At 48.8% G+C, this 25,516-nt stretch overlaps 2 protein-coding genes across 3 annotated transcripts in view; one reads left to right on the plus strand and one right to left on the minus strand.

The window, feature by feature from the left end:
• The window catches only part of JAG1 (jagged canonical Notch ligand 1), a 35,643-nt gene extending 26,857 nt beyond the window's left edge, over positions 1 to 8,786 (plus strand). For both annotated transcript variants that reach the window (XM_019941431.3, XM_004322269.4), the window contains exons 15-26: positions 399 to 512; positions 1,006 to 1,119; positions 1,203 to 1,316; positions 1,456 to 1,572; positions 2,060 to 2,087; positions 2,549 to 2,634; positions 3,722 to 3,835; positions 4,473 to 4,582; positions 4,663 to 4,896; positions 5,108 to 5,239; positions 5,429 to 5,579; positions 6,563 to 8,786. In XM_019941431.3, coding sequence (XP_019796990.2) covers positions 399 to 512; positions 1,006 to 1,119; positions 1,203 to 1,316; positions 1,456 to 1,572; positions 2,060 to 2,087; positions 2,549 to 2,634; positions 3,722 to 3,835; positions 4,473 to 4,582; positions 4,663 to 4,896; positions 5,108 to 5,239; positions 5,429 to 5,579; positions 6,563 to 7,020 — 1,772 coding nt within the window. In that variant the 3' untranslated portion in view covers positions 7,021 to 8,786. The remainder of the gene's footprint in view (positions 1 to 398; positions 513 to 1,005; positions 1,120 to 1,202; positions 1,317 to 1,455; positions 1,573 to 2,059; positions 2,088 to 2,548; positions 2,635 to 3,721; positions 3,836 to 4,472; positions 4,583 to 4,662; positions 4,897 to 5,107; positions 5,240 to 5,428; positions 5,580 to 6,562) is intronic.
• SLX4IP (SLX4 interacting protein) overlaps positions 7,847 to 25,516 on the minus strand; it is a 197,214-nt gene continuing 179,544 nt past the window's right edge. The window contains 3 exon segments of the mRNA XM_073792660.1: positions 7,847 to 23,570; positions 23,572 to 24,037; positions 25,100 to 25,200. Of these exon segments, the coding sequence (XP_073648761.1) occupies positions 23,322 to 23,570; positions 23,572 to 24,037; positions 25,100 to 25,200 (816 nt within the window). The 3' untranslated portion in view covers positions 7,847 to 23,321.

Below are 25,516 nucleotides of genomic sequence, written 5' to 3' on the forward strand. Positions count from 1 at the left end.
AGGAGAGATCAGTCCAGGTTTACCACCTACAATCTAAGACTGAGGTCATGTTTAACTTACGAGATCACTGACGGCCTCTTAAGTCTTCAGCACGTTTATTTTAGAATGTTCTGGAACCTTACTAGATCGGGTGGTCTGCTTTGCCTAGGAGTTTCCTCCCCACTCTCTCCAAGTAGCTTAGTGTGAAGACATTAAATAAAAGGGACGGGGTGCTCTCTGGAGGCCCCTGCTTGATAAAACTGCCCGCCGGATTCAGAAACAGTCCTGACGGAGTTAAATGTTGAGGTGCCCAGTGTATTTTCTCAGGAGGGGCAGGGAAGCCCGCAGAACAGTGCTTGGCGGTGGCAGTACTTTCCTTCGTTTGCTTACCTGTGTTTCTGTTTGCTTTCCTTTCACAGATATTAATGACTGTGAGAGCAACCCCTGTAAAAATGGTGGTACCTGCATCGATGGTGTCAACTCCTACAAGTGTATATGCAGTGGTGGCTGGGAGGGCGCCTACTGTGAGACCAGTGAGTTCAGGGGTCCTTTGGGGACAGACAGCTCTGGGGGATGTGGGCAGGACAGAATCCACATGGGAAGCCTTTCTTCTTCGTGGAAATATCTGGGAGTTGGACCCCGACAGTTCCTGCCCTGGGACGGCATGGCCTGTGTCCTATTTGCATGTGTTGATGCTGACGCCAGCCAGCGGGAAGGAACTTCTGCGGAGGAGCTCATAGAATTAGACCCTGTAATTAGGATGATAGATATCCCCACTTGCAGGAAAAGTGATCATCTTGCTGTTTGGGTTGTCCTTTCTGCCCATCTTGACTTTAACTTCCATGGCCTGTCGGGGGCTCCTTTATTCCTGGGAAAGGGTGACCGTGTTTAAGTCCCCGGGGGTCTGCTGGTTTTGAAGTGGGCGCGGAAAGCAGGGGCTGGGGGTGGAGAGATGCGGTCCTTAGGCGTCACGGGGCGTGGATGGGCTTGGGAGCGTCTTCAGCCGGCTGTCTCCTCTGATTGCAGATATTAACGACTGCAGCCAGAACCCCTGCCACAATGGGGGCTCGTGTCGCGACCTGGTCAACGACTTTTACTGCGACTGTAAAAACGGGTGGAAAGGCAAGACCTGCCACTCACGTAAGTGGTGGCCGGCTGGGATCCTGCCCTGTCTTCCGTGAGCAGGGCCGGCCAGGGGCTCACGCCGGGATCTTCTCCTCCAGGTGACAGCCAGTGTGATGAGGCTACGTGCAACAATGGTGGCACCTGCTATGATGAGGGGGACGCTTTCAAGTGCATGTGTCCCGGAGGCTGGGAAGGAACGACCTGTAACATAGGTACCTTTCCGCCCTCCCTGGGCCTCACAGGGGCCGTGGGCCTGTGAGCCTATGACTGTTTCCTGGGACCTGGTTTCTGCCCCTCCAGACTGTCACTGGATCCTGAGGGAGGGTGGCCTTGTCTGCTCTTGTCTCATAGCCCGAAACAGTAGCTGCCTGCCTAACCCCTGCCACAATGGGGGCACCTGTGTGGTCAACGGCGAGTCCTTCACGTGTGTCTGCAAAGAAGGCTGGGAGGGGCCCATCTGTACGCAGAGTGAGTGTTTCCCCTCCCCCGCTTGCCACCTTGAACTCTCTGAGGGCTGCAGGAGTCCATCCTGACACCCCCAGGGACTGGCAATGGAAACCAGAAGCAGAGCTGTTTGATGTCTGCTTCTGCATCACCTGGGTCTGTTCTAATGACTTGATGGGATGCAGCCCTGACCTGGGCATGAGAAAGTCGCCAAGGAGATAAGTGGAGACAGATGGCGTCGTGGTTCCCAGCTCCGGTCTGACCAGCAGCCTGTCTCCATCCATTCTCACACCCCCTGCCCACCCCACCCAGGGCCTCTTCCTGTGTACATGTGTCCCACGGTGAATGGGACCAAGTGTGGTGTGGGCCTGGTTCCAATTGAGCAGAGGTCTTAAGCTCCTTCTGCCGGTGTTAACGACAGCTTTATCATCTGGGTATTGTGGAAATCACTGGTGTTTTGACTTAGGGCTAAGAAGGCCTCGCTGTTAAGTTGTCTTTTTTTACTTTGCAGATACCAATGACTGCAGTCCTCATCCCTGGTAAGCATGGCCACCTTTTAAGCCGGCGCTTTATTGTTGGCTGTGACACGTGTGGGCGTCTCCTGGGGATCTTGTTTAAAGTGCAGGTTCGGATGCAGGAGGTCTGGGAGCTGCTGCACATTCCTCCTCTCTGACAGGCTCCCAGGCAATGCCGATCCTGCTGGTCCGCGGACCACACTTTAGTCAGGTTGTGTCCTCATTTAGAGCAGTGATTCTCAACCTTGGCGGCACGCGAGGATTACCCAGGGAGCATTTATAAGTTCCAGTCCCTGGGCTGCAACCGAGACCTGTGATATTAGACTCTCTGGGGGTGGGACCCAGGCATCAGTGTTTTTAAAGCTCCCAGGCGGTGGTGCGTGTGAGCAGGGGTGAGAGCCGCTGATCGTAACTGGCATGGCTACCTTTGAACTGGCAGGGGAAGTGGTGGACTGGTGGTGACCGAGGGGTCTTTGCTTTCGTAGTTACAACAGTGGCACATGCGTGGATGGAGAGAACTGGTACCGCTGTGAGTGCGCCCCCGGCTTCGCTGGGCCCGACTGCAGGATAAGTAAGGACCACCTCCGACTGGGTCTTCCCACTCCAAACCCTCAGCCTGAGAGTTTTCATCTTTAAAATAATTATGGCCATGGTTCTAAGTAGCCTTGACGAGTAATCTCCTGCCTCCAGCTGGGATTAAGATGGCTCTGGCCGGCCCCTCCCTGGGGGACACAGCCCTCCTTGCTCTAGGGGAGAGAGCGTCAGCCACAGAATTTGGTGATTAATCTACTCTGAGGTCCTAAGGAAAGAGTGTGCCTGTCCCCGTGACTAACATGAAATTATGGGCAAGCGGACGTTGCCACATCCATGCTGGTAGGGGACAGAGCTAAGGCCACAGAAGGGACTGGGGCTGCGGTTTCCAGGCCCCGGTGAAATGATTAAACAAAATGGAGGCAGGCAATGCAGTTCTTCAGGAAGTTCACAGTTTATTCTTTATTTTGAGCCTTTTCCCTACTTTTTTTTTTACATGCCCTTTCTTTTGCCAAAAAAGGTGATAGATTAGTTGTACTACTTTTGTGTTCTTGTCCCTAAAGTATTTAAAGTTTTACTGGTCCTTGAGGTCCCCAAGTCTGGGACTTCAAGAACTACTAGATGGGGGAACTGTGTATCTGTTTCATGTTTCTGAATCGGGCGTCAGCAAATTATGGCCTGGGGGCCAAAATAAAGTTTTATTGACACACAGCCACACCCTTGTTGATGTCTAGGGCTGCTTTCATGCTGCAACAGAGTTGAGCAGTCATAACGGAGACTACATGGCGTGCAAAGCCTAAAATACTTACTAGCTGACCCTTTTCAAGATCTTTGCCGGCCCTTGTTCTAAATTGTACTATCAGAGAAAAAGGAACCTCAGTTAAAAATTGCCGCTTCCCCATGTGATTCTCAGCTGTTAGAAATCAGGCTAGTGGTGGTCCTTGCGGGGCAGTGACTGGAGACTCTGGGAGTACTGATGATCTGTTTCTTTATTTGGGTGCTGGTCATGTGATGAAAATGCGTTAAGCTTATACTTAGAAAGCTTATCTGTACGTTTTGTCAGTTAAAACTTAGAAAAACGTTGCTGCCTCCCACTGGGGCCTAAGCTCGGACTCCATTTTTCCTAGACATCAACGAATGCCAGTCTTCACCTTGTGCCTTCGGGGCAACCTGTGTGGATGAGATCAATGGGTACCGGTGTGTCTGCCCCCCAGGGCACAGTGGTGCTAAATGCCAGGAAGGTAAGTGGGCCGGGCCCAGCTGCCCGTGTGTCCTGCGGGCTGAGCGGGCACTGCAGTCACTGTTTTGACTGTTCGTGAATGGAACTATGCTCAGAGAACACGGAGGGGGGACATCCACTTGGGACCACAGGGAAGGGGAAACCTGAGGGGGGGCAGTCCCTTGAAAACAGCGTAGCTGTTGGTTTTAGCTAGCTGTTGCCACAACTATGCTGTGTGACAACCATCCCCGATCTCCGTGCGTATGACAAGTATTGGTGTTGCTCGTGGGCACAAGCAGAGCGATGGATGCCTCGGCTTGGGTGCCCAGGTCTGTGTGCCACCCCATCCTCCTTGGACCAGCACTGTATCCAGGGCATGTCCTTTCCCTGGCAAACAGTAGGCTCTCAAGGGGCCAAGCTCACCCAGGAGAGACTCTGCTCACATCGCATCCCAACGCACTGCACTGACCAAAGCCGGTCACATGGCCGGGTGCAAAGGCCACCGGGGAGGGAGGGATGCTTGCCCATCGTGGGAACAACTGTGTTGTCATGGGGCAAGGGGCAACAGGTGTAATCACTTCCCGACAGTCAGGAGTGAAGAATCAGGAGAACTGTCTCCAGAAAAGGCAACTCCTCCCACTCACGAGTCTCCACCTCAGTTTCAGGGAGATCTTGCATCACCGTGGGGAGCGTGATACCTGATGGGGCCAAGTGGGACGATGACTGCAACACCTGCCAGTGCCTGGACGGGAGGATTGCCTGCTCGAAGGTAGGCGTGGCCCCAGCCACCGGCGTTCTGGTTCTGGAACTGCCAACGAGCGTCTCCTGAGCTCTACTCTGTCTCTGCAGGTGTGGTGTGGCCCCCGCCCTTGCTCGCTGCACAAAGGGCACAGCGAGTGCCCCAGCGGGCAGAGCTGCATCCCCATCCTGGACACCCAGTGCTTTGTGCGCCCCTGCACTGGTGTGGGTGAGTGCCGGTCCTCCAGCCTCCAGCCCGTGAAGACCAAGTGTGCCTCCGACCCCTACTACCAGGACAACTGTGCCAACATCACGTTCACCTTCAACAAGGAGATGATGTCGCCGGTACGGAACACCTTGCTGGCTTTGGAGAGGTGGGGTGTGTCTGCTTGCCCTAAAGCAGGGGTGTCACGAGCTCGGATCTCCTCCTCCTTAGCCTAGATTCTTGTCTTACACCAGAGCTCAGCTTCTGAATATAGCTTCACTTTCAAGCAAACAGCAGCCTTTTTTCCTTCCGCTCTTTTACGTGTGTGTGGATTTAAAAATCTCGTTCTAGGGTCTCACCACAGAGCATATTTGCAGCCAGTTGCGGAATTTGAATATTTTGAAGAATGTTTCTGCTGAATATTCAATCTACATAGCTTGCGAGCCTTCCCCTTCTGCAAACAATGAAATACACGTGGCCATTGTGAGTATGAGACCCATGCACACTTAGTTGTTCGATTGCCAAGTAGCTCAGAAACTTCACTTAGCCAGTGTCCAGATGAGCAGATACATTGAAGGAGAGCTTGACATACACGTGTGGTCAAATAATTTTGAATGAAGGTGACTGTGGAGTGTCCCTGACCCTCTGGTCTGATGAGTCTTCCTTTTCCAGTCTGCTGAAGACATCCGGGATGATGGAAACCCAATCAAGGAAATCACCGACAAAATTATAGATCTTGTTAGTAAACGTGAAGGGAACAGCTCACTGATCGCCGCCGTTGCGGAAGTGAGAGTTCAGAGGCGTCCTCTGAAGAACAGAACAGGTAGGTGGATGGGGGCAGTGGTCCCTTTCTGTGAGGACTGTCACGTCCATCTCATCGATAAGACCAATACAGGGCTTCCCTGGTGGCGCAGTGGTTGAGAGTCCGCCTGCCGATGCAGGGGACACGGGTTCGTGCCCCAGTCCGGGAGGGTCCCACATGCCGCGGAGCGGCTGCGCCCGTGAGAAATGGCCACTGGGCCTGTGCGTCGGAGCCTCTTGCTCCGCAGCGGGAGAGGCCACAACAGTGAGAGGCCCGTGTACCGCAAAAAAAAATAAAATAAGACCAATCCAACCGGCGTCCAGTAAAACCTCCAGGGTGAGGAGTTACTTGACGGTTCCCTACTCAAGGACCCCCCATTTTTAACTGAGAAAACAGAGGCCATCTGACGTGACCAAGGTCACATGGCAAAGGGCAGAGGCGGCCCTGACTTGTTCCCCTGCCTGCAAGCTGTGCTCCGGCAGGCGGGCGCCCTTTCAGGCACGCATTGTCTCTGGGTCCCGGGAAGAGCATGGCTGTGCCTTGAGCGTGTGTCTGTGCAGAGCCTGTCCTGTGCTCCGGTATCGGGGGACAGCCCGTCCTAAGCACTGAGACACGGGTTTGATAGATGGCTCGATGGCCCCGCAGGATGTCCAGAGTCCCCCATGGATGCCCCGAGCATCACCGTTCTAGTGAAGCGACTTGCCGGGCGCAGGACCACTGGGGGCATTTGAACTGTCCATGCCGGGACCCTCTTGCTGATGCTTCCGAAAACCGGCTCCTCTAATGAGCTGCCTAAGTAGCCAGACTCCCCGTGACCGGCCCAGATGCTGCTCCGCGCCGAGGCGGGAGCCTCTACGGGCTGCTGCTCAGCCTGGTCTCTTCAGGGATGCTGGGAGGTGACGATGTGTGGTTGGGAAAGGGACTCGTCCCCATGCGCCCTTCTTAGGGACCAAGGACAGGGGAGCCGTGGGCGCGGGACTCACGGGGGTGCCCCTGCCTTGCAGATTTCCTGGTGCCCCTGCTGAGCTCGGTCCTGACCGTGGCCTGGGTCTGCTGCCTGGTGACCGCCTTCTACTGGTGCGTGCGCAAGCGGCGGAAGCCCGGCAGCCACGCGCGCTCGGCCTCTGAGGAGAGCACCACCAACAACGTGCGGGAGCAGCTGAACCAGATCAAGAACCCCATCGAGAAGCACGGGGCCAACACAGTCCCCATCAAGGACTACGAGAACAAGAACTCCAAAATGTCCAAAATAAGGACACACAACTCGGAGGTGGAAGAGGACGACATGGACAAGCACCAGCAGAAAGCCCGCTTCGCCAGGCAGGCCACGTACACGCTGGTCGACAGAGAGGAGAAGCCCCCCCACGGCACGCCGGCCAAACACCCGAACTGGACAAACAAACAGGACAACAGAGACCTGGAGAGCGCGCAGAGCCTGAACCGCATGGAGTACATCGTATAGCAGACGGCGGGCGGAGTCGGAGGGCGCCCGGGGTTCCTGAAGCTTCTCCAGCTGTCCTGTCGTGTTCCGGTCCCAGGCTGTCCTTGACGTAGAACCCCTGTGTTAATTTAAGTTCTGACAAGCTGGCTTACACTGGCAATGGTAGTTTCTGTGGTTGGCTGGGCAGCACTGCATCGCACAGCTATGCAAACACCAGGCCCCGGGGCCCCGCCCCTGTCGGATCAGGCTCCCAGGAGAACACCCGGCCCCCGAGGTCTCCAGCCTCCACTTCTGCCAGATGTCCCGATGGTGATGCAGTCTTAGGATCATAGTTTTTATTTATATTTATTGACTCTTGAGTTGTTTTTGTATATTGGTTTTATGATGACGTCCAAGTAGTTCTGTATTTGAAAAGTGCCTTTGCAGCTCAGAACCACAGCAACTATCACAAATGAGTTTATTATTTATTTTTTTTATTGTATTTTGTTGTTGTTGTTGGGGGAGGGGGACTTTGATGTCAGCAGTTGCTGGTAAAATGAAGAATTTAAAGAGGAAAAATGTGTCAAAAGTAGAATTTTGTATAGTTCTGTAAATAATTCTTTTTTATTAATCACTGTGTATATTTGATTTATTAACTTAATAATCAAGAGCCTTAAGACATCATTCCTTTTTATTTATATGTACGTGTTTAGAATTGAAGGTTTTTGATAGCGTTGTAAGCGTATGGCTTTATTTTTTTGACCTTATTTTCTTATTACGTGTTGCCTATAAGCCAAAATTAAGGTGTTTGAAAATAGTTTATTTTAAGACAATAGGATGGCCTTCTGTGCCTGGAATACTGGTGGAGTTGTTTTTTTTTTTTTTTTTTTCGTACGACGTCAGATGTTTAAAACCCCGACTGAGGCAGTTTGAGAGTTAGTCTAGAACAAGTGTTTTTTTTTTTTTTTCCGTTTTTTTTGTTTTGCTTTAGACTTGAAAGAGACAGGCAGGTGATCTGCTACCGAGCAGTTTAAGGGAACAAGCTGAGCTATGACTAAACGTAGCCAAAACGTGAGTGGTTGAAGATCATTAAAGAGATCAAATTAATTGTGTGAAGTTGGAAGCACACCAATCTTATCTTGTAAATTCTGATTTCTTTTCATCATTCGTAATGTAAGACTGAACCACTTGTAGATTTGATTTTGTGTTGTTATCTACTGCATTTAGGGAGTATTCTCATAAGCTAGTTGAATACTTGAACCGTAAAATGTCCAGAAAGGTCACTGTTTAGATTTGCCAGAGTCCACTGCCTGCCTTAAGTGAGGAAATCAAAATGCTATGACGAAATTTAAGATCAAAAAGACTTATTAAAAACTGACTTTGTCGGTTCACCGTTAAGACCGTGAAGATCCTTTGTATTGCCCTCTTAGTGTTATACGAACATAAACATACATCTTTGATGTGTTGTTCCTGGCAATAAATTTTGAAAAGTCATATTTATTAAATTTTTTTGTACGAAAACACGGACCAGTGTGGCCTCTTCTGAGCTTACGTAGTTCTGCCTGGCTCTGCCTTGTGCCTTTGCCAGCGCCCTGGGTCTGTCCTGGTGACTGGGGTGTGAGAAGTAGGCTGTGCTTGGCAGGGTCCCCCATCAAGAACGGAAAGCCTTTTCAGCCATAACATTCTCGAAACCCCGAGGGGCTGCTGTGAAGCTGGAGCTGTGAGCCCCGTCTTGGGGGCCTAGATGCCCTTGTTATTCGACAGCAAGTGTGAATACTGCTTGAATAAACACCACTGGATTAATGGCCTGCAGTGTGGACTGAATTGTTTTGAGCACTTGCGGGGGAACGCCCACCGCAGTAAAAGGGTTTTAAATAGCTTGGAATTGGTGCTGGGGGATTAGGAGGGAGACTGGATGCTTTCTCTTTTATTTTCCCCTGGCTGTTTGGATGAATGTGGATGTCCTGCCGTCACTGCAGACCACACCCTTGTGGCTTTCGTGCACCTTGTGCCTCTGGGCTGGTCTCCGCAGGAGGTGGTGGTTACAAGCTTCTGGGGTGAGGGCCCTTCTGCCCCTCACCACCTTGCTCCTAGGGAGTGCGCGAGTGGCTGGCCTCCCGTGCACCCTTGGGGTGCCAGAGCCGGGCTGCTCCTACCTGTGAAGGGCAGGTGAGCTGTGGTTGTTGCTCGTGGCTGCTGGGGCCAGAGGCCAACAAGCCTGCCCCACATGGCGGGGCGGGGTAGAGTGGGGGAAGCTTTGCCTCTGGCATCTCGGCACCGAGGGATGAACCACCAGTGACAGGCATGTGGACAGCTTCCAGCAGCTTTGAGGAGTTGCCAGGGGTTCCCTCCTCTGGTTAGGAAGCTATAGCTTACCCTCCTCGGAGCTGTGACACCCAGGCTGTCACCCCCCTCCAGTCTTCATAGTAGAACTCCAGCTGGAGTGACAAACTGAGCAGAGGAAAAGCTACGGGGATGTTTATCTTTCTTCATTCTTGGGAAGCTTCTCTTTCTACCAGGCTAGGAGGTGTGTCCCGATGGGCATCTTGGTTAAGAATGGATGGCGGGTTGAAGTGTCCCTGGTTCCTTGTGCACGAGTGGAGGCCATCAGGGGAATCAGTCCGGGACAGTTTTGGCTCGGGGAGGGAGCGCGAAGGACCTGGACCGTGACGGGTCTGGGTTTCCACGATGTCTCCCAGTCCTGGAACAGGCCCCGTATCACTGCTCTGCGGGGCTCAGGTCAGAGGGAGGGAGCAGTGCTTTCCCGGTACAGACCCGACGAGCAGGACAGTCTGAGTTCAAATGCTACCTTGCCCTGGTGGTTAGTAAACTTGGATTCTGCAGGACCCAGAATTCCCTGGGTAGTTGCCAAAGTTTTCTTGTGTGCCAAGAAAAAAGTTTAATGAGCCTCTGCAATTCTTTATTCCAGGAGGGAAGTGATCTTGTGATTGTTACTTTAAGGAGCCTTCTATGCAGGACACGCTGGGTAGTGGAAAGGATGAGATGGTCTCATCTGGACAGGGCTCAAAGCCACGACCTTGGTCGTTAAGGGAGGTGGTCCCCTTTCTCTGGGCCCTGGTTATCCTGGGGGCAGGAATGTGCAAAAGAAGGGACTTAGCACCTTCCCTATCCCCTGGGAATGTTCTGTGCCCTCTGTAAGCAGGCCCTGGAAAAGAAAGAATTTTCCGTCCAGAAACATGGCTAACTAGAACTCCAGCATTAGAACACATATATACCATGAAACTCCGGGAAAGCATCAGCTCACAGTTGGGTGCTTTAGGATGGGACACTGTCCTGGGATTCTAGACTTATGTAATGCAGAGTTAGAACAGGGGGTATATCTTGACTAAAAGCCCAGTGAGACTGGGTGATGAGCAGAAGCGGAACTTGTAAGCTGGGGAGGGGGTTTCTCTTAAATACAGAGTCCCAGGCCTGGCCCATGATTCATAAGTGGGGCCTGGGAACCTGTATTTTCAACAAGCTGTCCCCTCCTCCCCCAATCCTCCCTGGTTTAGGTACAGCAAACTTTGAGAACGGCTTCACTAAAGTACTAAAGTACAAGCTCTTCCATTAATTACAAGGTTTTTCCTCCTTGTTAAACTGAATTAAGTATTCTGGAAGCTGGTTTGTTGCTCAATTGCCACCTGACATCATTTTTAAGTAAATTAACGACACCGCCCCTTGAACAAGTTGTGGTGTAAGAGCTTCATTTTATTGGCTGATCTGAGGGGGTCAGTGAGTCAAAGTTAACTTATTTGGTAATATTTCTTAGGTAGCAAAGAGCCCAAGGGACCAGATTGTGGGTTTCCCACATTTCTGAACGGCATACACCTGTCGACCCCAAAGTGAGCAAGTGTGCGGCTAAAAACCAGTTAGTTACCTTAAAAGAAAAAAAAAATGTCCCACCGGCCTGCAGAGGTTTGCGACTTAGGCTGAGCAAAGTTCCAGCAAAATTTCCGCTTCGACGGCGGCTTTCTTTCTTGCCTCTACTGGGAATGAGAAACAGGAGTTCAGAGGTTCCCGGGCTGGGAAGACACACAAGTACTGGGTTATGGGAAGTCTCCTCCTGCTAATGTGTATTTATACTTTGTAAACTCTGATTCATCTGAGCATTGAAACAGAAATCTGCTTCCTGAGGTTCTGTTTTTAAATAGATAGTTTGCAAAAACAACAATTATTTTTCTTAACATTTTTTTTTCCATCCCACAAGCAGCTAAACATGCCGGCTCGGGCTATGTCAGGCTCCAGCTATGCCAACAGACAGCTTGGTCATCAGAGGTAGAAGGGTGCCCCAAGGCCGTTCTGTGGGGATCTGGCCCCAGAAGTCTTAAAAACAAAGTTTAGAAACCATTAGGGCAATCGTGTTGTGTCACTTTAAGTACTTTAAGTCCATGAGATATTCCTGGGTCTATTAAGAATAACGAATTTCCCTTTGTGAACAACTGCCTTCTGATGGTGGTTAAAAGTAAGGGCAAGTGGGGGTGATGCTCGCAGGGCTGTGGGTACCGCTGCCTGGCACAGACGGGCCTGCACACCTGCATGGCACCCTCTGAGATCGTGTCACGAGGGTGCGGCTCCCTGGCTTTGGACATGAATGCTACCTGTGTCACTTGCTCCCACATGCCGGGCACAGCCTCCTGGCTTACAGTGTGTTTCTTTCAAGTCCCAGGCAGCTTTTACAAGTCTTAAATCCTGTATCATTATGCATGGGCCCCGTATTAACCTGTGATATGAAAGTTGGGGAAATTAACTTGGAGAGTAAAGGCTCTTAAACCCAATGAGAACCTTGAATGGAGGCCTCCCCGCCGCCCCGCCCCGTCCCCTGCAACTGTCCACATCAGGGCACCCAAGGGTTGAATTACTCCGAGAGCAAAAGCAGATGCCAGCAACATGAAAGTAACAGCTTTGTTTCAAAGAGAAGCTCTCCTGGCAGGGACAGTGGGGCTCCTCCACGATCCCCAGGGGAACACAAGTTAGCAGCTGGCTTCCTAATGACTACTCAGCGCCCAGACGGGTTGGCCCCCGGCTCTGTTTTGCACCTGAAGAAGACTGAAAAGCTGCTTTACTTCATCCTTTCTGAGAAATGTGCAGTTGAAAAGCCTTCATTGGAGACTCGCCCGGGTATTAATGCAATCGGTGACCTTACCAGTGAAAGGATCCACCCCTCCTTACTTTCCCAGAAGGGGAAGCTGAGGCCTAGAGAGGATCGGGGACCTGTCCCAGGCCACACAGAGTTAGCGACAGCCAAGACTAGAACCTGGGGCTCCTGCTAGCTGGGCTGCTGCGTTTTCTGCGTCTTCCGGGGATTTGCCAGGTTTATGTCCAGATCCTGCCCTTGATGTGATTTTCAAAGGTAAAGAATTGGGAGATCAGCAATTAACAAAAAGGGGGGCCGCAGGAAGCTGCTGTAAAGACAGTGGCATTGAACTGAGCTGTGCCTCCTCTGGGCTTTGCCTAGAAAGTGACATCTTTATAAGTCTGTGAGCAACAGATATTTTCCTAACCAAAGGCAGATGAAAGCGCATCCCTTTGGAGGTGATTTCCTTGTTCTTGGGCAGCTTCACACGTCCTTTTTAGTTTCTGCTTCATAGAATTAGAAGATGAATCGCAGGAAAAGAGGCTCAGAAAGGAAAGCCAGTGACAGGCCCCTAGGTCCTACTCCTCCCTGCGCTGCACACACGTGCACGCCCTTCCACAGGGGTTTTCAGGATGATCACGACACTCTCCGTGTCTGAGGCAGTTGGGAGGGTGCCGGCCAGTGTCAGGTGATTTGCAATTACAACAGGCCTCCTCTCACACCCCTTAACCACGCTTGCCTCCCTGGCAGGTTACGTCCAGGTTATGGAGCAAAAAGCCCTTGAGCAGCTAAAAAGATGAAAAGCCAAGGCAGTTGAACGTGATGCCACGCCACGACAGGGTGCAGCCACGCCATGACGGGATGCAGCGGGGCTGGCACAGACGCACCTGGGAGTTCCTGGAACCGCCCGTGGGCCACTCTGCCTCCTCCACCAACACCTGTGCTCTCCCCACCCGCTGAGGAGGGATGGGAGTGGGTCCCACATCTCTAACCTGTTTGTCATGTTGGGGAGGCCAGAATTAGGCGTAGCATGCTGAAGTTTCCTATGCGCTGAGGCACCAGCGCCGACCGATTTGGGAAAACTCCATCCTGGGGACAGAAATGTCAACCCTCCAAGTTCAGGACACAGACAATCAGATACCCTCACAAGGCTCTCTGGCTTGGCAGGGATGGTTTTGGGAAGTGTTTTTGAAAGAATCCAAGGCACAAAACAGAAAGGAAGAGCACAAATGTGAAACAGCTACAGTTTTGCACAAAACTGAGGGCATGGTGGCTGAGATGTGAAGGAAAGGGAGTGGGAGGGGCGAGTCAGGCCTCCCCACCCCCTCTGCTCTCCCAGCACCCAAGGCCGGTATCTCTGCATTTGCTTCCTGTGCCTTCTCAGTCCAACAGTCAACAAAAGAGGCCCCGAACAGAATGTAAATTGATGCAGCCACTATGGAAAACAGTCTGGAGTTTCCTTAAAAAACTAAAAATAGAGCTAACCATATGATCCAGCAATCTCACTCCTGGGCGTACATCTGGAAAAGATGAAAACTCTAATTTGAAAAGATACATGCACCCAAATGTTCACAGCAGCGCTATTCACAACATTCAAGACATGGAAGCGACCTAAGTGTCCAACAACAGATGAATGGATAAAGAAGATGTGGTGTATATATATGCAATGGAATATTACTCAGCCACAAAAAAGAATGAAATATTGTCATTTGCAGCAACACGGATGGACCTAGAGATTATCACACTAAGTGAAGTCAGACAGAGAAAGACAAATATCATATGATATCACTTATATGTGAAATCTAAAAAAAATAATACCAATCAACTTATTTGCAAAACAGAAACAGACTCACAGACATAGAAAAGAAACTTACGGTTACTAAAGGTGAAAGGGAAGAGGGAGGGATAAATTAGGAGTATACGATTAAAAGAAACATACCACTATGTATAAAATAGATAAACAACAAGGATTTACCATATAGCACAGGGAACTATATTCAATATCTTGTAATAACCTATAATGGAAAACCATCTGAAGTTGTACACCTGAAACTAACACAATATTATAAGTCAACTACGGTTCAATTTAAATACATAGGCCCAAACATCTCCTCCTGGGTGCTCTGCCTCCAACTGGGCCTGCCACTTCCACCTTCTCGGGCACAGGGCCAGGCTGAGCACTGAGCCGTCAGAGGCCTGCACTCTGAAGCCGCACTTCCTGGATTCCCTTGCAGCTATTCCATCCCAACTCCTGGCGTTAGTATTTTCTGCCTGGGAGGTGTTAGGCGCACACTAGAGCGGCCCAACAGCAATTTCTGGGCTTTGGGTTTGGACAGGCCTGGATTCTAGGCTCTGCCACTTACCAACTCGGGGAAACTTTCCAAAATTCCCTGTGCCTCAGTTTCCCCATCTGTGAGATGGTGATAAGAAATGTGTGCCACTGTTAGTATTCATGAAAAAGGGCCGCAGGAAGAAAGAACGCTGCTCTCAGTACTTCTCTTAGCATCCTGTGAGACCAGAGAGTCCATTAAAAGATGAAGGAATCCAGCTAGATTTCAGTGACAGCCTCCGCTCTTACCATTGAACTGGGCCCCTGTCAGAGAAGAGCCAAGGGCTGCTGGATCTGGTGGTAGATGGCTCCCAAAGACTCCTGGTTCCTGGTTCTTTGACCAAACCCTAATCTAAGTCCTACTGTGAAGGGATTTTTCAGACCTAATTAAAGTCCCAAATTCAGTTAGCCTTAAAATATGGAGATTATCCCAGTGGGGCTGACCTAATCACAGGAGCTTTAAAAGCAGGGAGTTTTCTCAGGCTGGTCACAGAAGGAGAAGTCAGAGAGATTCAAAATATGAAAAAGATTCAGCACAAGGGGTTTCTCCATTACTGAGATGGAGGGGTAGGCATGTGGCAAGGTCCTGAGAACAGCCAGGAGATGCTGAGCAAACCCCTCCCAGCTAACCACCAGCAGGACCCCAGGGCTCTTAGTCTCACGGCTGCCAACAACCCAAAGGAGCCTGGAAGTGGACCTTTCACTAGTCGAGCCTCCAGATGAGGACACAGCCCAGCTGATACCTTGATTCCAGCCTTTTGAGACCCAAAGCGGAGGACCCAGCTAAAAGGTGTCAGGAACCGAGATAATACCTATGTGTTGTTTGAAGCTGCTAGTTTGTGGTGATTTGTTACGCAGCAATAGCAAACCAATGCAGGCCTCTTGTAAAGGGGGTGGCACCAGGCTGTGTCTGGTGTGGGTGCTATACCGTATTTGGTTCTGACTATATAAATCGTGGACTTTTTCCTGGATCATTTCAGTGCCTGCTACCAGTGCTGCAGATAGAAAAGCTCATTTAAGACGAGAATGAACTACAGGATCACAAAAAATCTTGGTGCCCAATGAAATTCTACAACAGTGTGTGGTCTGAGAATGCAGATGACTCGCTATAGCCTCTAAATAATACTAATAGAACATAGTTCTTCCACATCCATCCTCTTCACTGTTTTAAAAAATTAAGGCCAAACAAGGTAAGCTCAGGTGCCTGGCCTTGGAGGACTCCAGGACACACAGTCTTGGGCCAGTTTTCTCTCCTCATGAAACGTGATAATGTTTGATGCCTGTTTTCTTGCTGATGCTTTCAGTGGACTGGACGTCTCAGAATCACTTTGTAATGCCTTTCCCTATAGGGATATTCCTTCCCTGGCTGTCCTCACTGAGCTGTGACCATCTCCTCTGCACTGAAAGGGGCTAAATGTTGAGCCCAACTTACTCTCCCACCATCTCCTCTCTCCTAAGTTTGTGCTCTTACGGTGGGCGCTGGCCTGGGTGGGCATGCAAAGCCAGTGGCAGAAAGTGAAGATTCTCTCAAGTATGGTGCGCTTTTCTAAAACATTACTAGGACCTAGAATTAGACCTTACGAACACGAGGAACCGCAGCCACAGTTGTTTCTACAACCAGGACCCAGAACATGCGATTTGATAAAAGTGGTACCGAGAAACACTGTCTTCAAGAGAAAGGAAGACCAATTTGATGTAGAAGATTCACAGGCGGACCGAGACAATGCTTCTCTCTGAGCCTGTACAGAGACGTCAGGTGAGATCCAGAAGGTTCTTCCAGCTGGAGGTTCTTATTAGCATCAAAACAAGAACTCCAACAGCACTGCCCTGCAGTTCTGACACAGAGAGCACTTCCTCCCACTGGAGAGCTACCTGAGGATGCTTTTCTAGCTGCCCCGGGCTCTGCCCAGGTAGGCTCCACCCTGCTCTACAGGTCGCTGAGCTGAGCAGAAAGCGCTGGGGAAAGGCTCACAGGCAAGCATTTTAAGGAGAATATATTATACAAAGCAAAGCAGGGTTGCTGTTTCACAAGCCCCCATTCACGCTGACATCATTTCGGGAAGGCCTTCCAGGCCCCTCCCACCGGGACACATCCCAAACGCACAGCCCGCGTGTCACGTCAGGGCTGGAGGTCGCCCTAATTTACCATCCCCCCTCCTCCCACTGACAACAGGAACGCATGAGCTGGTCTTGGTCCTCCCAGGCACCCACAGTGGGTTTGGGAAAGAGCCCTCCACATTCTTCTCACCAGCTGAGCATGTGAAGGAGGAACTGAAAAGGCCTTAGGAGCCACTGGGCCCAGAAAAACCCCCAGCCAATCTGTCACCTGCCTCCTCTGGAGAAGGGTCTGCCTGTCCATCCCGCAAATCCAGGGGCAGGTGGAGAGAGGGATGTGAGGCAGTGGGGGAAGTGAGAGCTGAGGCTGTGTCCATGAGTGTGTGTGTGTCCATGAGTGTGTGTCCACCAGTGTGTGTGTCTGTGTGCCCACAAGTGTGTACATCGATATGTGTCCGTGTCCATATGTCTATGAGGGCGTGTCCACAAGTGTGTCTGTGTGTGTCCATGAGTGTGTGCGTCGATGTGTGTGTGTCTAAGCGCAGAGACAGGGCTGGTAACAGAAGAACAGGCAAGAGGGCGTGGGAGACTGGGCCCTTATTTATAAAAGCTCTTCTGCCCTGAAGCAAGTCAAACTCCCTGCTGAGGAGCTGCTTTTCTTCCTCCCTTTTGAGTCTTCTTGCTGAACTGACCTCTCCCCCCCGCAGAGGTCAGGGCTCTGCTCACCCTGGGCACCTCGCCTTCTGGTGCTGGATTGCCTTGGAAGCCCACAGAGGAGAGAATTCTTCAGCTCTAATTTCTGAGAGAAAAAAACTATAGTAAATCTCGTGAAGAAGTTTTTTTTTTTTTTAAAGAAATATATGCATGTTATGATCTTTGGGGAACTGTGGAAAAAACAGAAAGCAAACATGAAAACTGTACATCACCGGAGTCTCCTCCCACAGCCTGCTTCACCACCTAAAATAAATCAGGGTGGGTAATGAATGAGGTTTTAAGAAATATAACTGAACTTAAAATACAAGGTCAGCATCTCATCCTAGGTAATCCTTTAGAGGATGAGAAATTCTCCTGATTTTCCCACAGGGTTATTTCAGATGCGCTTTTTTGAGCCAAACTATTTTAAAAGCGTTCTTTCTTCCACTACCCTGCCAAATGTGAACCTGACATTCACACGCACTTTTCGAGAGCTTATTAACGATATTAATGATCATGGATCAAAGGCAAACCCCAGACAACTATTTAGGTGCTTTAAAAACTCATCTTCTGTACGAGGGTAACAATTTCTCAGTGCTGGCAAAGATGAAGGTAGCCTCACGTGTCGGGTCTAAAGCAGCAGAAGTAACGTAGGGGGCCTTCGGGAGAAAAGAGAACACATCCCTCGTCGGATTAAAACTTACGCCTATTGATACCTTGTCGCCTAAGCCCTTCCCATTTGTTTGAAAGTAGGCCCATTTCTCATCTGCAGAAAGCCTCTCTTCTAAGGGATACTCAGCTCTTCGCAGACCCTGCCTCTTTTAACATCCAGTTAAACACACTCAAACCTCCACCCCCCAGTTTTACTTATTTTTTGGCCACGACTCACGGCTTGAGGGATCTTAGTTCCCCAACCAGGGGTCCAACCCGTGCCCCCTGCAGTGGAAGCGCGGAGTCTTAACCCCTGAATGGCCAGGGAAGTCCCTACCCTCTGTTTTTAAACAATAGTTCTTAACTGTGGCACCTCATGAGAACTGGAGGAGCTTTTAAAACTGCCAATGCCTAGGCCAATAGAAGCTACCCAGGCAATTCCAATTTCAGTGTCAAGAACCCACTTTTAAACGGATGGTGAAATTAATACACGGAGTGGTACGCTTACCTCGGGGCTCTGTGGAGCCAAGTGTGGTACTTAAACTATCAGAGATTATTTGACAGATGAAGAAACTGAGGCCCGGGAGGTTAAGTGACTTGTCCCCAAATACATGGACCAATTGGTGGTAAAACAGCAGGGCTGTCAGTAGCCCCAGGCAGGCCAGGGCAGCTTTCCTGGGCCGGCCACATGGTACCCATGACCAAAACGGCCAGAAGAAACGGGCTTTGCTTTGTCGAGTGCAGCGGTTCTCAGCATTTCACGTACAGCTATTCAGATGTATTATTCCAACCTGATATTGAAATGCTTCTGAAAAATTATGTACAGGATCTGAGGGGAAATATATTTACAAGCAACCAGAGAGGCCTGGGATCCTGTCATAAAAGGCAGTGCAGAGAAAGAGTCAGCCCAGGGCTTCATTCGGTGCTGAACTAGGAGTAAATTCCCTTCGAAAATGGAAATGAATCCACTTGGGAAATGTCAAGATCCTCTGGAAAGGAGTCAAGGTCACATCCTTTAACCCCTCATGAGAGGAGTCTATCTTGACTCACACTGGGAGCAGAAGTGGTAACATAGCTGCAGTGTAGAGGCCGCCCCAAGTCTTACGGGACAATTTAATCACAACATCCCGCACAGGGTGTTCCAGACCTAAATCTTTAGGGCCAGTGGTTCAAATGAAGAGCCCCTTTGATTATTTTAACACAGTCTTCAAAACTTCAGAATTGCTTCAAGGCGGAAAAAGTCTCCAACCAATAGAACATAATGTTACAGATAGCATGTTCAGAAAAGGGCATTTTGAATGTATATTCCTTGAGGTTAATTCACTTGCTTTAAAGAAGAGTGACATACACTAATTTACTTTTTTAAAACAATTTTACTTTTTATTCATAAAACAGGCTCATTTACACTACATACTAGTTTCATCCCCTAGGCGTGCACAACTATTTGAACTATTTTAGCAGTTTAAACAAAACAAATGAGAGGATAAGGCTAACGGGAGAAGGGAGCTCTCCTGGTGATGCCTGCAGTGTTTGGCTTTCTACCTTGACTGAAGAAAGTTTCTTCTGGGGATCTGTCAAATCCATACCTTTAGTTGCCTGGTCAGGTGCTTGGGGACCAAATGTATGGTTTCACTGATTTTTGTTTAATTAACAAGATTTTTGATAAGTAACTAACAGCAATCATCAGATAATATCATGCTGCATAATACAACTTATGTGATTAAATCCAACCCCGGTACTGAGCAGTTCTCGACAATTAAAGGCAATAATTTCATCCACTCAAGTTCCCTCTGTTAAGCTACATGTTGACATGTATTTGTTCCTTGTCTTGTTGAGTAAACACAGAAACCAAATTAGAGGGAGTTCTGCAGATTTCTGAGAATTTAATTACATCATAAATTGTAACACCAATGATATACATGGTTAGACTTCTGCCCTGAGTGATTTTCTGAATTGACTTCATTTTACAATGCCTAATTTATTTTGTACCAAGGAAGACTTTAAACTGTTTAACAGAAATCAGCTTAACTTTGATTTCTTACTTGTTGCAACGCGTTTCAATTCATTTGTGTTTCAATAACAACGTTTGAACTCTCTTGTCTTGACAAACCAAGCATGGAAATTTCCTCATAAAAGAAGAAATTAAAAGGATTTCCATACTCAAGCCATAGCACAGTACACTGAAAAGAGAGGTTCTGGCTCTTAGGAAAGCCAAAGGAAGGCCACTCACCAGAATTCCGTGGAGATATTACAGTGGGTCCTGCCAAGAAGGAATTCAAGGAAACTGGGAACGGCGACACTGTGATCCCAGGCCACTCTCTTGGGTACAGAGGTTTCCTTCCCTTACGTGCTCTGCTCTCTCTGAGCTCTTTCTGAAATCAAAAGCCACTGATAGGCACAACAATTCATGCTAAAGTCCAAACATGACACTGAGAGCAAACAAATTAACTGTGATCCCACTGTTGTCCCCAAGATATACCCTGAGATACTCATTCAGAAAGAAGCTATAGTCTCCAAAAATCAAAATACAGAGAGTGTTCGTGACTCTTGCTTTTTATAAAATGAAATACATTTTTCCTATTTTTTTTCATTTAAAATAAGTGAGCACAAAAGCTGCAGCATTTACTCCTCTCTCCCCAAACGTTTGCTCCTTTGCATTTAGCAATTTACATGCATATCTGGATGACAGTTAACCTCCAGAGGCAAAGAAAAGAAAAATGTGTAAGAAAAGTCACTCTGACTGTTCTCAGACATTTGCGAACATTAAAAAAAAAAAAACAACAAAAAAACCCCACCACCAATCTATTAAAAAGTCATTTGAAAGCACTTGGAGGTGACGTAGAAGCCATGACATCGAGAAAGTTAGGGAGTTCAAAGTTATAACATTAATCAAATTGGGCCCATAGCATCAGACTTGGATTCCAAGCATTAGACTTACGGGAACTTGACTATACATTTAATTTGCTTTATGAAGTAAGTGGTTGAAGAACTTATTCTTTTTAACTAAGAATACTGACAGGGTCTCAGATTTTCAGATGCTGGAAATTATTAAGATTATTAAGAATATCAAAACACACCCACTTCTGGCAGTAGAGAACCAACTCTTCATTTCCCACCTAGTAAGCAACAAAAAAAACCTGGCAGCCCATTTTCCACTCCCTACTTCCAAATATCCAAAGAATCAAAGAACCACTCAAGTAACAAGAGATCCAGGGGTGGTTCAGACATGTGGAAGGAAAATGCTTAAAGGTAAAATTCCTCAAACACATGCCTTATTGCGGAAGCAGAGAGCTGTTCCCTCTGTTAATCCTGATAAAAATCCCACGTACATGATGGCTGTGAGGAAGACCCTATCTATCTACAGCCAAGGGTGCTATTTTCCCTCTAGATCACAGTCATTGTTATTTCCACAAATATACCAAACTCTAAAACAAGTCTTTTCTTGAAGGACGATCACTAAGCATGTAAGTATTGGCTTTAACCACCAGGCCTAGGTTAACTAATGAAATAAAAACTCGATAAAAACTTTCTCTGGTGCCTCCAGTTCAAATATCTCCTAGTTCTGGGGTAGGCAGCAGCTATTGGAATGGCTCTTTTTAATTCCAGACTCTTCCAGGGAGCTCATTGTTTCTTGGCCTATTCCCTGGGTTATTATTTGTGCCCTCTCTGCTTAAACTGTTCCAATAATTGTTTAAGAAGATTCAGTGACACACTGTGGTCCTGTCTTTAGTGAAGAGCACACCGAGAATACGCATCGCTCTGAGAGAGGGGCCCAGGATGGGCCATGTTCTACCACCTTCTCAGGAGGTTTCCACCCTGTGTAGTCTGCCCCTACTGGAGGAGCAGAATCTGCTCCACTGTGGTTGGTATTCTGTTGGGCTCCCTTTCCTATAGAATCCTATGACTGGAATCACCTGGGGCAGGAAAAAAGCTAAGTGGGAAGAGGAAGGGGTATCAGCGGGTGGGGCCATGTTCCTGGTGGGGGTGGTGAGGCTGGGACCATAGGAAGGGAACAGGCTACCAGAAGAGTCTGGAACATCAAAGGGCTAGCACTTGTATCCACGGCCAGGTATGGCAAGCAAGACTTAGCTTCATGACACAAAATGATGCCATGAAATATGGTTGCCTCTTAATGAGCCTTGCCCTGCAATCTAAGAGGGGAAAGGAGAGTGGGGAAGGACACAATGAGCTGGGAGAGACCACTAATTAATCTTAAGCATGAACTTACACTGTGTCTACTTCCATATTCTTTTATATTGTTGGGCTTTTTCTGGGTTATTTTTTGCTAACTCCTACACTTTGGGGAATATACTTGATTTTCCTTGTTACTAGGGAGGTACTACTTCAAAGGACCACCCAATGTTGAGCAGGAAAAAAGATGCATTTGATGGGTGGCCTCTGCATATGGTTTCTTCTTTATTTTAGAATGAAACTGGGTTAAGAAAATCTACTGTAGGTGTCCATCCAAAATAAGTCATTGCTATGATTCACTATGTGACATTTCAGCAAGCCCACTGGAGACAACAGTGGGTGATACTGCAGATGGAAGGCTCCTGGTTTGAAATTTAAACTGCCTGTGAAGCCTTCCAAGTGGAAAACCGCAAACTCTGGCCACTGAGTTCCACTTGGGTTCTTGTCCGTCCTGAACTTAAACCAGAATCTTAGAGGTGGCGGCAAGGGCAGGGACATGCCTGAGCTACAAGCAAGGACAAGCTTCTCCCACATCTTCCCCTAATGTTGGGCTGAATTATATGTAAATGTCCTGCAACTCTTAGGATAAAGTCACAGCTCCCTGGGCTCTGTGGCCGCCCTGCTTAAGAACCTGGGAACAAAGTGACTCATACACTGAACCCAGGTGCTTTACAGGTTGGAGGGGGCATGACGGGTGCCTGTCCACACGTGGGCCCCTGCCGATGCGCTGGAGGCCACAATTGCCAGGCTGGAGGGAATCAACACTAGGGAGTCTCCAATTAGCCCGGTGGTTCTCGAACCTGGGCAGGTTTCAGAATCCCCCAGAGTTTCTCATTCTGTAGCTCTGGGTGGGACCCAGGCTCTGCATTTCTTCCACAGATTCAGATCATGATGCTGGTGCCACAGGCAGACAGTGTGAACTGCTAGCCTGTTCCTCCAGTGCTGGCTGCCCTCCTCAGGCTGAAGGGCAGGAGAACTGACCAGCAGCATCGTGGCCCATCGTGTGGTCTGTACATGGATGTGACAAGGAAGCACAAGATTGGTTTCTTCATGCGGTTCCTTCATGGACACTGTCACTGCCAACAAAGCGAGTGGCTATTTATCGTTAAAGTAAATTTCTGAAGACAGTTATAAAGTGTGAATGAGAAAGTAGCAATGCTGTCAGAACAAGCACGTAGGCTCCTGGAGGCCGCTGCTTTGAAAGCTGACCCCAACGCAGGTATATATTTTGTATTTGAAACAATCATTCGAATTCCTTTAAAATCACGGCATCGAGACACACTGCTCGTTTGTCACAGGCTTGGCCACTACATCCTCAACTACGAGTTTGCAATCTTCTTCCGTAAGTTAGTGGCCTCTTTCGTACTTCTTTCTTTTCTTGCTTGGGCTGCCCTGAGTCGTAGCTAATCTTTCAGTGTTTGTGGCTGAGCCAGTCTGCCGTGCCTGCCCTGGCTTATTTTTCATAAGATGTCTGGAGGAGAGATTTTCCAAAGCATGCAACTCTTCATTAGACGCGGTTTCTGCCAAATCTCGTTTCAAAAGTAACCCCGGATCTGACAGCTCTGAAGTTGGCAAAACCTTGACAGCTTTGCTTTTTTTCCACTATTATTTCCCTCGGGACTAATCGATCACTTCCAAGAGAAGCTCTCTTGCGGTGGTCGGCGTCTTCTACAGAGCCGCGGTTCCTGCGTTTCTGTTGTGCTCTGGCCCCTCGTGGACTTTGTTTTGGACCCGGGAATGCTGACTCACAGCTACAGACAGGGCTCCTGCGAAGAAGCCCCGTCTCTAACCGCGTCCCAGGATGAGGTTTCTGCTGGCTGCTGGTGCCTTCTGGCGGGGGCTGATGAACTTTCTCCAGCTTTGGAACAGGAAGCCCCCGGTGGCTCTCAGCTGCCTTTATGTAAGCCTTCGCCTGTCCCTTGGACGGGGGACCGGATGGGGCCTGGCTGTCCCCCCTCTTCCGTGCTACCTCCGCAATCACTGAGTCACTGGATGTTCCCACACTGTTCCTGCTGCTCCGTGATTTGCTCACGATGCTCTTTTTTGTTTCAGTTCTGTTCACACTAAAACAAAGAAAGATTTTTTTGTTTTGTAAAGCTGTAATGGCCAGGTTTCCTCCAGGTCCCCCTTGTCACACTTCTTACACTTGAAGCAGGACGCATGTGCTACTCTCCCTTCTCCTCACCCCTTGGCCAATCTAGGAAAATCCCCAAGTGTATATTTACATGCAGACCAGATCAAGCAAGAGCCATCACATTTTCCAGTACATGAGGACACACTTTATTTATCGATCACTGGGTTATCAATGGAGTTATGATGGAGTTCATATTTTAACTAAGGCTGAGAGGCATTCATTTCAGATGTTAAAGATCAATATTGCCTACATTTAATACATTGATTTTTTTCCCAGAAGTAAATGCTCAAATACATCCAAAGCACAGGCTCTGTGTGTGTGTGTGTGTGTGTGTGTGTGTGTGTGTATAAGAACATGCTTGTACATACACAAACTCCCTTTCTACAACACACATACAACTGATAATGCAAACTGCACTCTAAGTAAGTGTGCAATTCACTTGGAGGAGCAGGATAGAAGCTGCCCAGGGAGAATTCAGAGACTGGAGCCTTGTGAATGGCAAGGAGTTTCTTAAACCACCAAACCCGAAATATTGAGACTAAAATATTTCTTTAGCCTAAGCTTTAGTCTGGGAACCAATACGTATGTCTGTGTTCTTACTGTTGCTTTGAGGGGCCCGAGGATTATCACAGTGACACGAGGGTCAGAACAGGCACCTCAGGAAAGGAGTGTATTTTTTCAGATCTGTCTGGGGCTGCTCGGAAAGTTGTACGAAATACCCTCAACAGGTGCTTTTCATCTTCAAGGCACTTGTCATTAATTACTCTCTGCAACACACCTGTGAAGCAAGGCCTTGCTCCCCACTGTCCAGAAAGTGAGAGGAAAAGAGTTTGGAAGGAGGAAAAGCCAGTCTGTGACTTAGAGTAGGGTCAGCGCCAGAGGGGCTTCTGTGATTAGGGTCCGAGCACTCCTGCTGAATTCTAGACCTCGTGTTATGTGCCAACCCATACAGACAGTCCAGAGGGAGGAAAAGGAAACTCATGGGACCTACAGGTCTTGCAGAGCGTTTCTCCTGAGCTCTGTGCCTGGAAGAAGCGGCCTCTCCATGCATGCAGCACGATCCTCCGACGCTCCTTGGAGAGCTCTTCCCGGCTATTCCAAAAGATAACAAAAGTTCAACCAGAAATCTATTAGCTGAACAGGAGGGAAAACAGTTCCACTCCAAATGCCCCGGTGAGCAGATTTCATTTGGTGAGGACTGGATGTAACTACGTCATGTTAAGCTTTTCTAATGTTTTTTAGTTTAGAAATTTTGGGTAAATTGTCACTTCCCTTGGCTTCCCAGCACATGTTTCATACATGAACGTGCACCACAAACGTGCAAGATGGTGATTCCAAGACATCTGGGAACTCTCGTCCACTATCTGATATCTCTGTGGCCCTGTGACGACGCCCCAGGGTCAGTAGC

This window comes from Tursiops truncatus, chromosome 15, assembly GCF_011762595.2.
Source record: "Tursiops truncatus isolate mTurTru1 chromosome 15, mTurTru1.mat.Y, whole genome shotgun sequence".
NCBI lineage: Eukaryota > Metazoa > Chordata > Mammalia > Artiodactyla > Delphinidae > Tursiops > Tursiops truncatus.